The following is a 14,082-nucleotide window of genomic DNA, read 5'->3' as shown; positions in this document are numbered from 1 at the left end:
CAGAAGAGGCTGCCGAGTGAAGTAGCCAGCTGTTTGAGGCGCAGCCTTTGTCATGATTTCAGAGCCCGGTGGGGGGGGGGGGGGGGGGGGGGGGGGGAAGGTTCACTGCTGAGCCATGTAGTGGCGCTCCAGCAGAACCCTATCCGGGGGGGAGGGAATGCTGGGGATGAAATCCCCTTGGACTGTAAATTTCTGACAAAGGGTGTGCCCTGTAGGGCTCTTTATGGACATTGTTAGTGGGGAGGGTAAGAAGCATCGGAGCACGGTTGAAATCTCAGCATTGGTTTTAGATTAGAAAAATAAAATTGTTCATCTAGGGTACTTGCACCCTTAAATCACGCGATAACACTGTAAAAAAAGCACCCAGAATATTTAAAAAGGTCTCAAATTTTTTATTAAATATAGGGAGCCGCAGGGACAACTTTTTATGGCAACATGTTTTACTGTGGTTGGAAAAAGCTGTTCTTAATTTTGTCCATCTTCTAAATGTTCATGGATATTTCAAGAGGGCTCAGTATGCGCAGAAATGGAAATTGAGGGCTGCACTTTGCTGATCTTGCAGTTGTGCATCACTCGACGATGTTAAGAACCTTAGAGCTGCAGTTTTACTTGGACCACGTGTTGAAAGATTGCAAACACCTTCACGAAACGCGTCTTGGTGCCTGCGCTATCATAGCATCATTTTGCAGCAGTGACACGCAGACACTAGGGCAAGGGCTGAAACTGAGCTATGTATTTTGTTTATTGACGTAGTCTCTATAACAGCTGAAGGACACGACACCATGGAAAAAAAGGACTTGGGGGTCTTTGTAACCACGTTCTTAACGAAGAAAATGCGATGGCATTTAGGTTACCTGCTACGGTGTCTACAGTGAGCGTCTAATGTGGCTCTTGTGATTTTCCTGCTAAAACCCTGGTGGGAACCAGTTCCAACAGGCTATGCATGAACCATCACCTTCTAGAATATTCCACTACCTTCCAATGGGTTATCATATGGGATTATGATAACCTGATCCACTAATCCACCCAAAACCCTCCTTAATCCACCCACTAATCCTTAATGTTCCACTCACTGATCCACCTTATTCTATTCACCTGGTGTGGATGACGTCACAACCATCATCCGGGAATTTCGCGACAGAGAAGCCGGAAATTTTTTGCAAGAAGATAATGTAATGCTATCGTATTCGCAATGTGGCTGCACTGATATTTGCCTGGTTTGGTGTAGGGCGTGGGATAAGGTTGTGGGCCAGGGGCAGTGAACAGGCGAAGGGGAATTGCACAGAAAACTGTTTGCTTCACTTTGCATTTCAGATATTTTATCGTTAGTGTGCAGCACTTCTATTGAGCAGGCACCAAGGCTAGTGCCACAGATTGCTTTACTTTCGTCCTTGTGCTTCCGGCTTTGCAGCAAATAGACAACCATGAAAGTTTGTTCCTAAAGGTTAATTACGTTGGTCACACTTTCATTCTGGGCACGCTGTATAGGCCTCCAGATTCTGGTCCTGACTATATGCGCAAATTGCAGGATCATATGTATTCATTTAGGAACAGTAAAATCATTATTTCTGGACACTTTAATATTCCAAATATGAATTGGTGTACTGGATCTTTTGAACCTTCTGAAAATGCAGACATAATTTCAGACCTAATGATTGCTCATGACCTTGTACAAGTTGTAACTGAGCCAACAAGGGTGCGAGGAATGTGCAATTCCGTTTTAGACTTAGTATTTGTCAGCCGCTTGTTTTCTGTGCACATGTCTTCTGTATTGGAGGGAATATCAGATCACAGACTGGTACTTGTTTCTGTAATATTTTCTTTTTGTGATAAACCGCGCAAAAATTTGCTTAAAGATATAAAAGACTTTTCATGTGCAAATGATGAATCAGTACTTGATTATTTAGACATTGCTTTTGACAGATTTTCGGGTGAAGATGTTTCAGTTTTGTGGGATACTTTCAAGGAGCACTGTGAATTTTGTCTGTTGAATTTCATTCCAGACAAAAAAAAAAGCTGTAAAGAAAAAGAATCCGTGGATTAATCGCCACATTATTCATCTAAAACGTAAAGTAAAGCGCCTGAAGCGCTCGAAATGGGCAAACATAGATCTTTTAGCAGAACTTGCAGCTGAACTTTCTTCGAATACTATTAGATTTGCCAGGAAACGGTACTTCACAGAATGTCTTTCGGAATTCATAAAAAGTAACCCTGCTAAGTTCTGGAATCATATCAGAGAGTCTCATAAGCCGATCGAGCAAATAGTTGCGAATGGATGCGTTGTTAGGTGCCAAATGGGCATTGCCACAGCTTTTAATAAATATTTCCACTCTGTATTCTCAGCTGATGGAAATGGAAATGACGGTTTTCTTTGTGATCCCTTTGAACCTTTAGACATTGTATCTGATGGGGGTGTCATTGAAATGCTACTCCGATTAGATACGAAGTGTTCTTCTGGCCCAGACGGCATCCCTAATGCATTTTTGCGGCGCTATGCTGAATCATTGTCTCGTTTTTTGCCCAAAATATTTCGTGCTTCCTTATCTTCTTGCTCCTTGCCGCCTGATTGGCTGACAGGGAAGGTTATTCCTGTTTATAAAAATGATGATCGACTCTGTGTAAACAACTACCGCCCAATCTCTCTAACGACATCCTGTTGTAAGCTTATTGAACATATAGTTGCCAATCATATACTTGCAATATTAAACAGTAATGGTGCGTTAAACCCTGCTCAGCACGGCTTTAGGAAAGGATTCTCTACGACTACCCAACTGATAATAGCCATTCATAATTTCAGTGCAGCTTTAGACAAGTCAGGCCAAATTGATGTTTTATTTTTAGATTTTGCCAAAGCCTTTGACAAGGTGCCACATAACAAACTTCTTTTAAAACTGAAGCTCATTGGTGTACCACCTCCGCTCATTGCTTGGATTGCAGCTTATCTACAACACAGGACGCAGTTTGTGGAGATTGGCGGTAGTTGTTCTCCCCCACTCCCTGTAACTTCTGGGGTCCCTCAGGGAAGTGTGCTTGGTCCTCTACTTTTTTTAATTTATGTAAATGATCTAGTTTCCGGTATTAACCCAGCTGTTAAGATTGCTCTGTTTGCCGATGATTGCATGATATATACTCCGGTATCTTCCGTTTCTGACCAGGAACATTTAGATAATGCTCTGCTTAGTGTCGTTTCCTGGAGTGAAAAATGGGGTATGGAATAAATACTCAGAAGACTGTGCTCTTGCGGATAACAAGGAAGAAAAATCCGTTTTCCTTCAACTATTGCATTAATGGCGTTCCGGTTAAAGAAGTGCCAAGGTATAAGTATCTTGGTATTGTAATAAACTCGCAACTAAAATGGAATGACCGTATAAACCACATTAAATCCTCAGCTTTACGAAAACTTGGTTTTCTTTGCCATAAACTTATGGGCGCACCTAGCAGCTGCAAGCTATTAGCTTATAATACGCTTATAAGACCAAAACTTGAATATGCTGCCATCGTTTGGGACCCCCATGCAAAAAAAGACATAGCAGAATTAGAAAAAATACAGAGACGCGCAGTACGTTTCATATTTAATAGATACAAGAGAACTGATTCCCCATCTTCGTTAATGGCAGCAAATTATATTAAACCACTCCACATCAGACGCAAGATAGCCCGCCTATCCTTCCTTCACCAGCTAATCCATGGAAAACTAGGCATTTCTCCAGTCCCCTATGTGCAGTTTTCAGAAACGCGTAGAACTCGTCGTCATCATGATCACACCTTAGCACCATACTTCGCGCATACTAACACTTAAATTTTCTTTTTTTCCACAAACGATTGACGAATGGAACGCCCTGCCTCTTCAGGTGATATCGGCTGTTGATTTTGACAAGGCACTCTGTGAGCTATTTTAAATATATGTACTACATTACACAATTTTATTGTTCTGTGTTTTACGATGTAACTGTTTTTGTGTTGAGTGAATGTATTTTTCTGCCCTCCCTGCCTGGACTCAAATGAGGGTCTGCAGTATTGTGGAAATAAATAAAATAAAAGTGGCACACTGTGTAAGGCTTGCAGTGGGCTGCAATGAAGTGGCAGGATAATCGCAGTTTTGCAGTGACCATTCTTTGAGTCTCCTTCAGACTTCTAGTCGAGTATATCTTGCGCATATTTTGCTTGCATTCTGCGTGAGTCTTGTTCCTCCTGCTGGCGTGCTCACTGCAATCAGATGCATAACCAAAAGCGTGCTAGAAGTAGCCCCAGTGTCGTTGCTGTCACAAGATAGCCTTCTTGAGGTTGCCAGCTGGAAGCTTTCAGGAGCCGATAGGTTAAGGCACTTTGCTGTGCCCTTGGCGGTTACCCCCACTGTTGTTCATTGCCAGCCATCATTGCTGTTGTGGAGCAGAAATGGCTGTGGTGCATGCGAAAACCGTTTTCTCGATGGCATGGACAATGACGCACACACTGTGGTGGACAGGGCACAATAAGGAACTGTCTGAGGGCTCTTGTGAAAGTGGAAACAAAGGTGAAATCACATTTCTTCAGTAATTTTTGCCCTTTTTTTTTGTTTTTCTCAGCATGAAAACTGGGTAATCTAAGTCTGCTGTTTTGCCATTCCAGGAGCCCAGATTGGGGTCAAGGGCCACATGCCTTCACCCCAGCAACAGATGGAAACTGGACAGGCCATCAGTGCACACACAGCCACGACGGTGAGTGCAGCTGCCAGCCCGCTCGGCTTTGAGTTGGCTGCCACCTTGGCAGGACTTGACGTTGCAGTGACAGCTGTTAGCGTTGTTACCCTCAAAGCTTGGTTGATGGTGTCATCACAGCTGGAGCAGTGATTCTGCACTTGTGTGGAATGATGCAACCAATTGGGCAAACTGCTGTTTGTTAATTTCAGCACTGACAAACAGTGGCAGTTTGTCCATGCCTTGTCTCTTTTTTGTGTTGTTGTTTGTGATTGCACTGTGCTTAAACCATCACAGTTGTGGCAGTGATCGTACTGCTGCATAGGCGAACAGCCGTCAACGCAGGCGTACAGAGCTCCACTCAGCTGCCACCACATGACATGGGAGGGAAAAGGAATGCTCTGTGAGTGTAGAGAGAGAGGACACGGAAAGAGACGACGTTGCAGCCATTCACCCCACTTTCACCCGAGAGCAGCAGAGTGCAAATTATCAGCTGCATGCCATGCAGGATGCACGGGAAGAGCAAACATGAGAGGAACGAGGAATGCAAGTTCCTTTGCTCACCTCAAGCAAATTGTCTGCCACATTCGGCAATTTAATAAGCCCCTCATTAATGCCAACTTTGGTTTTCAATGGAGGCTTTGGGCAGTGTCCACTCAAGTCCTTGCTTTTGTTTATTATTACCTTTTCTTGAACATACTGCTAGCCCCACTTTTGGGCCAGTACATTGTTCCTGTATGCTTTCATGCTTACACAAGGATGGCTTTTTTGAGTGAAGGAGGCCTTGTTTAGCAATGGTCATGTTTACTGCATCATGGTCACTGTAGCTTCCATGTGGGAATTCTCACTTTACAGTTTTGGCAACCAGATCTGGTATTGTGCATCTCCCCAGAATGGAACCAGTTTTATCGAAGCCTTTCAAGGGGGCTTGGGAGAGTGGGTACAGTGTTAGACGCAAATAGAAATTGCGGAGTTTGTGTGACGTGGGGAATGCTGTTTTTGCGTACAAGGCCCTACTGGACAACTTGGCTGTTGCTTGCCTGAACATTTTTTTTAACAAGAATGAAAAGGCAGCATTTGTGCTGACTGAGCCCCCGCTTGTAAGTGCCATACTTACTCACGTAGTGAACCCACCTTCTGGTGCGACAGCACTACTTCATTGGCAATCCTGAAAAAGGTGATATTAGTCTGAAGCCACTCAGATAACTGCAGAAATTAAATAAATATTTCTGCAACTGGGTTTCGAATCCTTGGCGGTGCAAACAGATCAGTTTCGCTGGCCACTACATGAGAGCATTATGCTATCACCGCAACCAATCGTACCTCATGTTAAACTGCCACACATCTGCGCTGTGCATTGCACATTGTCGTCTTCATCAACTTCCACCCGGGCACAGAAAGCACTATTAGCCTCCTATCTCACAAAATTCGCAAGTGGACGTGAAGCCTCTGAGACAGTCACGAAAGGAAAGGAAACGCACATAACTGACTCTCTGGGTCAGTGGACACCTCATTCACACTTTGAGCTATGTTGCAGTAGTGACAGAGAGATGTGCACTGCACACATTGGCAGAAATGTGACACTGGAGCAAAACGCATTGCCATGACAACATTGTTGCAAAAATGCGGCACTTGCACAATAGCCCACCAGCATTCTTTGGATAAATTGGCAGTGACAATGAAAAAGTTGATTTAGAGCAGACGAGTAACGTGTGGTTGAGATTTTAAAATGAGCTTGACAATCCTGAGGTGACTTAGCAACAGCAGACGTGGGTGGTGTCCACCCGCAAAAACCCACTTTTGCACAATATTTTGGGCTTAGCAATGCTGAACTGCCATCAGTTTTTTTTCATAAAAGGTGACGTAGTTTGGGAGGAGGGTCCATTATGTGGAGGAAAAAAATTTCGCCATATATTTTATGTAAAAGCATAGGTAGTGTCCTGGATCATGAGAGGGAAATAACTAGAAGAATCAGAATGGGGTGGAGCGCATATAGCAGCTTCTCTTAGATCAGTAATGGCAGTCTGCCAATATCCCTCACGAGAAAAGTGTACAACAGCTGTATCGTACTGGTACTCACCTATGGGGCAGAAACGTGGAGGCTAACGAAGAGAGTTCAGCTTAAGTTAAGGACAACACAGCGAGCCATGGAAAGAAAAATGAAAGGTGTGACATCCAGAGATCGGAAGCGGGCAGAGTGGGTGTGGGAACAAACGCGGGCTAATAAGATCCTAGTCGAAATCCAGAGGAAGAAATGGGCTTGGGCAGGGCATGTGGTGCAAAGGCAAGATAACTGCTGGTCCTTAAGCGTAGACGCAGGTCTTGAAATGATAAAAAAAAATGTGAAAATTTCAGTTTTGCAAAAATGGCATTTTCGGGATCTGTACACTCTAAAGTACCTTCTAAAAGATTTCAAGGTTTAAGACGACCTCCAATTACTAAAAAAATTTTATATTTTACTCCTATGAAGAGTGGACATGGCGATTTCGGAGCGAAGTGCGGTAGAACTTCATGCCTGTCACTTGCCACGACCCATCCCCGATAGCCACCATCTTGATTTTGTTTGAAAACTGGGCCCCTTCCCCACATCCTGGTATTATTCACTGCTCCGCATTCCGCAGTTTTTTTAGGCCTCTACTATCAGCTCTGAATGGCTGGCACGTGCACTTCAAATGTAATTTTCTCAGCTGTGTGTTTTATGCCAATGTGACTAGTCTTATGGAAGATTTTATTATGCTTTTACAGTGCAGTATCAATTAATCTTATACCGTTGAATTCAGAAAGAACTAAACTGTGGAGCTATGCTATTTTTTTCTTACTGAATTTAACATAAGTTTTATGAACCATAACGTCACTTAACTGTGTTCCATAGTTATGGTGCTTGGACATAATTGATAATTTTTATACGATGATGTGCCTCAAAAACAGTATAATTAGCATAGCTCCAGATGGCAGGACATTGGCTACAGCACCATTTCACTCGAAACCAAAAAATATTGAAAGAAAGTGTTTTAATGACCCGTAAGAATTTAGCTAAATAAGCTTCAGTTATTTTCGCATGTTATGGGAACTAATTGAGGTATACTGCAACTAATCATATTTTTGAAAACGGGAAGAAGAAACAGATGTGCACACCCAGTTTCATTACGATATCTTTAAAAATAAAAATTTTCATTTCAAGACTCGCGTCTCTTCTTAAGGGACTGGATTCCAAAGGAATGGAAGTGTGGCAGGGAGTGGCAGAAAGTTAGGTGGGCAGTTGAGATCAAGATTTTTCTGGGGATACAGTGGTCGCAGCTGGCAGAGGACAGAGTTAATTGGAGAAACATGGGAGAAGCCTTTGCCCTGCAGTGGGCATAGTCAGGCTGATGATGATGATGACGCAGTCAGCTACGTTTGTGTTGCCAGTGTTTAGCATCATTTACTCTGAAAGGTTTTTGCTGTATCACGGCATGATCCGATGATCTTATGTTAATTGATGGCACTGGCCAATCGCAGTGAGATAAAGGAAACATGCTTGACATGCTTAAAAGGAAAGGAACAGTGCAGAAAAACAAGAACGCAAACATTAATTAGGAACACTGTGGTCATGTCATCTGTTGATAAGCATTGTAACAAAGAACCATGGGATCAGTGGGCCATGCAGTTTCATTTTTGGTCATTCGATCAATGACACTGGCCCAAAGGTTAGGAGTTGTACTGAAAGCTTGTTGCCAAGTTGGCAGTACTTTGTGAATTCCTTGGGTTATGGAGACGTTATCTTGAAAGTAATGGCCCTCTCGTTCACCTACAGCCCGCGCAGCAGCCGCACGTGCGGGCGCTGCCATCAGAGCCCCAGCGGGCGTTGCTGGGCAGCCTGGGTGCGGGCCGGGATGCAGTGCAGGCCTCGCTGCGGGAGCTGGAGGTGCCCCAGGCCCGGCCCCAGCTGGGCTCAGACCCCACATCCCTGCAGTGGCGCCAGAGCCACCTAGACACGCACCGCCAGAATGTCAGCTCTCAGATCGCTGCCATGAACGCCGCCACTGCCAAGGTGGTCACCCTCACTGCAGGTGCGCCCTTTCAGCTCATGCCAACCTCTTTTTTTTTGGGGGGGGGGGAGGCTTGATTCTCTGGCCTTTCTTGTGAGTGAAATATTTGGGTAAAGGGTCTTTGACTAAACCTTTGCTTCAATGGAGTAGTTATTGATTCCACTGCCAAAACTAGGGAAGCACAAAAGGGGCCTACAGGGGTGCATTGGGAAGCTACTGTATTTACATGATTGTAAATCAACTCGAATGTAAGTCGACCCCTTCACATCACATTTCTGAAACAAAAAAAAAGAAAACAGAAAAAACTTGGAGGTCTTTTATGCTTGGCCTTTAATGATAGAACGCGATATCACTACCCTCCAGCCTCCGCTTATCGCCAACCGCTATCCGCTGCCATGTGTGGGCGCGCCCATGGGCACGTGTCAAAACAAAAATGTATTAGTCACTGGATTACTCGTCCACACTTGCGCCATCGTCCTCACTAACGCTGCCATCGTGATCGCTGCTGTGGTCTCACAGCTCGTCGTTCTAACATTGTTGTGCAGCGAAATCCCGCACTTCGCAAACAACCACATCACGACATCGCATGGAACAGCTGAACATTTTACCTCACTGCAGCTGCCACACCTGAATCACCGTTGCGAACGTCGAACTTGTGGCCCGTTGCTCACTGGTTCGTTTCTTCGGCGCAAAGAACGACAGCCATCTTGAATGTAGCCGTGAGCGAGTGACGGTCGCTTACCGGACCCGGAGCACAAATGACGAATAACAAAGCACTACATTAAAAGCTTGTGAAACGCGGCTGATGCGGCCGGCAGTAGTCAAATGCGTCAGAGCCAGAGAGAAACTACACATGAGCGGCCTCTGCTCTTCCGTCAGCTACCAACACTCCCCGGCGCCGCTGCAGTTCCGAGTGGCGGTGCCACCGCGATTGAACAGCGGCCCTTCCATCAACTATCGACACTTCCTTGAGTGCTGAGTGTGTGGTTGAAAGTAAAAAAAAAAAAAAAAAAACTTGGACGACGCCTATTAAGAGTAGAACGTGAATGCATTAACGTGCTGCCACCGCAGCTTATCAGCAGCTGCAATCTGCGGCCACGTGTGGTGAGTGGGCTGGTGCGGTGTGCTGCTTATCAACGGCCACCATCGGCCGCCGCACGCGGGGTGAGGATGCCGGTTCTGTGCATTGAAATAGCTGCTCTTTAGGGCATTGCAAATGTGGATACTACTCCAGAAGCACAACGAAAACTTTTCAGATCTTGCAGCAACAAACATCGAACAGCCTTTGCAAAAAGTGAAACTGCGACTAAATGTATTCTGCACTTATTCTCGAGTGAAAATACTCAAAATCTGCATATTGTTGGATCGTATGTTTTCTCATATACCGTAATTATTCACATAATGAGCCCACTTTTTTTTTTTTTTTTCGGAAGAGTTTACATCAGTTTGAGCGGAGGGTTTGTTACGCAGGAAAAAAAAGTTTTGACGTATTTTTTTGCGAGACCCAAACGTTCATATCATACATCCGCCCGCACGTTTGCCCACCAAACTATTTATCACCAACAGAGCCGTGCGGTCAGCTGTGTTCGTGTCGCCAGTGTTTAGCATCATTCGCTTTCGAAAGGTGTTTGCTGTATTACAGCACAATTCAATGGCGCTGACCAGTTGCGGCAAGATAAACCGAACATGCTTAACACCGGCTCTGAACGTCACGTGCACTTTTTTAACGCGAGGTTAAAAAACTCGCAGTACAGTTGCGAATGTGTAATGCGAATGCTTAATTGTTAGCTGCGGAGCGAGGGGTGTTTGGGATTTTGCTCCCGATCTCTAGCTTGCTGAATTTCGTGGGGGTTTGAAATTCCTGCTTCCTCCTTAGCATTTCAGTGTGGAGGATGTTTTAAAGCATACTGGTTTAAACTGCTAGGCTGCTCTCCAATACTCGAGCACTCGCCGGCTTTCTAAGCAGGCACTGGTGCAGCTGGGCATGCAGAAACAGGCTGAGCAAGCCACTGCCAGCCGCGCTCGTGTCAAGGGCACACAGATTCTTGGTGCTCTGCCAAGTTCGCTGAGCATGTTACCCACCCACGAACTCTCGTTCAAAGATAAACATGCCATGACGTTATTGGCACACAGAATCTTCACGCATTGTTAGGGTCTGTGCTGCTGACAGCTCAAAACAGAGTACACGCTAAGAAAAGCTAACGCATAAAAAAAAGACAAAGTTGCTTGTTGTTTGTATGGTTGTAGAGATTTCTCTGCATCTTACTGGCGTTGCGAGCTCACGAACCATGTTGGTACCTGTATTGCGAACAGCACCTTGTGTGTGATGCACCCTTAGTGAGTTTTTGATTTCACTGTATCATCCTTTGCGAGGCCCCGAGCACATCAACGACACAGCGGTGTGTTTTGTCAGCAGCTCATGGGTAGGGATATGAAGGAAGGCTGGTTTCAGAATACTTTGCTACATCAAGGGTTTCGTCAGATTAAAGTTTGTTGTGTTGAGGTTCAACCGTACACCTTTTCACATTTATTAGAAACCGTATCCTAGGGGTACTGCTGTAGTGATGCGGCCAAAAGGCTGCATAAAGCCAGACAGTTTACTTTGCATTGTCTGTGCAGGGCCACCGGAGGAAGTCGACCAGCCGGCCGTTGGAGCAGCCATCACCACCATGTGAGTGCATTCGGAGGAAGAGAAGCCTAGCTTGGGGGGAGGCATGGTCTGGACTCTGCGCTTCTCTTTCCAGTGCCAGCAACCTGCCAGAGATGTCCAAGGACGTCAAGATGATCGCCGCCCTAATGGACGATGAGGACTCGGGCGAGAAGCTCCTGGATGCGGCCAGGCGCCTCTGCAGTGCCTTCTCTGACCTACTGCGTGCAGCTGAACCCCAGAACAAGGAGGTAAGTGCCCTCTTCCATGATGCAGCATCACGCAGGTTTCATATCATAGCTCAAGGCACAAGCTGTCTCACCTTTCCAAGGCCAGAATATGTGCGTGTCTGCCTAGGCATTGTAGGTAGTTGTTTATTTACAGTGAAACCATGGTAATTCCAACTGGGTTAATCAGAAATCCCGGAAATGCATATCCGAAATCCGAGATAATGCATAACATTTCTGTGGCCCTGTAATTTCTAATGTAAATTTTACCACAATCCGAACCAGTGGCCTGCACCAGCTCAGGTAATTTGATGGTCTGAGCCCGCTTGCACGAAGCAAGTAAGACAGTCTAGTTCCCAGTCACCTTATTTGCAGTTTAAACCCTCTTTTGGTTTTGAGGAAAGGAAAAGCGCATAACTGGCTCACTTTGTCCGTGGACACCTCAACCAGGCCTTGAGAAAAAAGAAACAGGAACCCCGCTAAAAGCTTCAGTTGCCAGTTAGTATATTTTGTTTTTTCTCACTGCAAAGTTCAGGTGTCCACCAACAAAGTGAGCCAGTAAAATGCCTTTTCTTTCTTCAAAACCAAGAAAGAGTTTGGACCCTTTGAATAAGATTATACTGGGAATTAAACTGTCTTATTTGCTCTATGCTAGCGGCCCTAGTGTGCTATGTGAGAAGGCTCGATCTCAATTGACCTGCAAACCCAGTGAAGTGACGGCCCTTTGGAACCACAAGGTCACGCCGCAAACTGATGCTTGATGTGTGAAGCTCCCCAGCCCACGTACTCTCAGCACGAAAAGCAGCCCACAATATGGCTCGCTGTGCTTCATCAAGGCTGCGTCTAGCAGAAGCACTGGCATTGAAGCATCCTCCACCCCTTAGCCGAGTCGGTGCATTTCAGATGACCTGACCATTCTTGCTCTGTGGCCGTGATGGGTTGACTTCATGCCACAGTGTGCTGCGCCATTTTCTTGTGGTGTGTGCCTTGGTTAGGAGGTTAGGTTACCAGTACCAAGGGGGGGGGGGGGGTCATCAGAGCTCCCCCCACCCCAATGTTCTTATGGGAGCCTCAGCCCATATAAGAGGCCATTTACAGACAAACCTCATTATAACGAACACGAATATTGCAAATTAGTGGCTATATTGAACTGTTCCTAAACATTTTCAACAAACTTATGCATTTCTTACTCCATATATTGAACACGGTTTGCCATGAAGCAGATATATCGAACTGCCGAGCTCCAGTATGTACCCAGTGGGATGGCAAGCAACAGGCTTTGCCTTACTATACAATTGACTGGTGGTGGAGCGGCAAGCATTCGCACCACAGTTCAGGCTTTGCCAACAGCGCCACAGAACACATAGCGGTGCGAAAAGCTGACAGCCAAGCAGTTTGTGCCTGGCCTTTTGTGCTTCTCGCACCCAACGGCAGTGCCCCGGAACCAGTGACACTGTCATTTGTCGTAGTTTACCAGCAGCCATTCTCTGTCGTCGACTATCATGCAGCGGAGGTGGTGAAAACAGCGATAGGTTTCGCCGTGGCATCCAATTTTTTTCGTGACACCGTTATAATGCGAGGAAGCCACCCTAGCTCCCATTGAAGCCAACTTAACTAGCGTTTCCTGCTCATTTTTTTTTTTTAGCCTCTGCGATTGCCGCGAGCGGCTTCCAAATGGTTCTGAAATTACGGAAAAAGTCTCTCCCAGTTGCTGTTCTTTTACTGATTAAATTTAACTTCTCCATTGCGAGTTCTTTTGGTGAAATTTTATATTATGAATTTCGGCTATATTGAACTGTTTTACGATTTTTTACCAGTTTGTTATAATGAGGTTTCACTGTAGTACATGTTAAATGGGGCGGGAAATGCGAGAAGCCAAGCCCCCCCCCTCTCTCTCTTTAATAAGAATACTTGTAGCACCTCTGAAATGAGCAGACACATCTGACCGGGTTGGTTGTGATTGCAAGTCTTTTGTCACTTCTGGCAACTAGTAATGGTTGCTGCTTTTTCAGCTTTAAGAATTGGGGTGGCGATTTTTGCAGGTCATTTCCAATGTGTCCGATCGTATTTAGAGCATATGGTTTTTGCATAACCATTTTCACTAGCTGTACACCCGCCGTCAAAAGTAAATGGAAGACTTTTCCGAAAAAATTTAATTTATTTATATAGAAAGCATAATGGTCCATATTTATTGATCATTGTGTAATTTGCAAAATCACAATTGGGCTTCATTAATCAATTCAAGGATGTGCAAAGTAAGGGTGGTGAAGTTAAGTTTTTTTTCGCTAATATCTCTTTCCATTTACTTTTGATGGCACATCTGTACAAGTTCGTACAAGTTCAGGAGACACTGAGGTGTCTCCGTTCAGTTTTAAACGGTGCTTAGCAGAAAGCAGTTCTGTGCCCCTTTTGCAAAGCAGTCTTTTTTTTGTTTGATTGTGACAATCTAATGACAAAGGCCAACTTCAGTCCATCTTAAGTTATTTTCTTTTGGTGTGAGTTGA

The 14,082-nt window shown here is 45.0% G+C and overlaps 1 protein-coding gene across 6 annotated transcripts in view; it reads left to right on the top strand.

Moving 5' to 3' along the window:
• rhea (Talin_middle and talin-RS domain-containing protein rhea) overlaps positions 1-14,082 on the top strand; it is a 411,461-nt gene that overhangs the window by 161,223 nt on the left and 236,156 nt on the right. For all 6 annotated transcript variants that reach the window (XR_013306466.1, XR_013306465.1, XR_013306467.1 and 3 more), the window contains 4 exons: positions 4,609-4,697; positions 8,470-8,725; positions 11,324-11,375; positions 11,449-11,602. Coding sequence is in view for 3 of the 6 variants with exons in the window: in XM_077628096.1 (XP_077484222.1) it covers positions 4,609-4,697; positions 8,470-8,725; positions 11,324-11,375; positions 11,449-11,602 (551 nt within the window). In the remaining 3 variants the exon portion in view is untranslated. The remainder of the gene's footprint in view (positions 1-4,608; positions 4,698-8,469; positions 8,726-11,323; positions 11,376-11,448; positions 11,603-14,082) is intronic.

This window comes from Amblyomma americanum, chromosome 6 (genome assembly GCF_052857255.1).
Source record: "Amblyomma americanum isolate KBUSLIRL-KWMA chromosome 6, ASM5285725v1, whole genome shotgun sequence".
Classification (NCBI taxonomy): domain Eukaryota; kingdom Metazoa; phylum Arthropoda; class Arachnida; order Ixodida; family Ixodidae; genus Amblyomma; species Amblyomma americanum.
The sequence above is the reverse complement of the archived record's forward strand: the minus strand, read 5'-3'. Positions and strand labels throughout refer to the sequence as shown.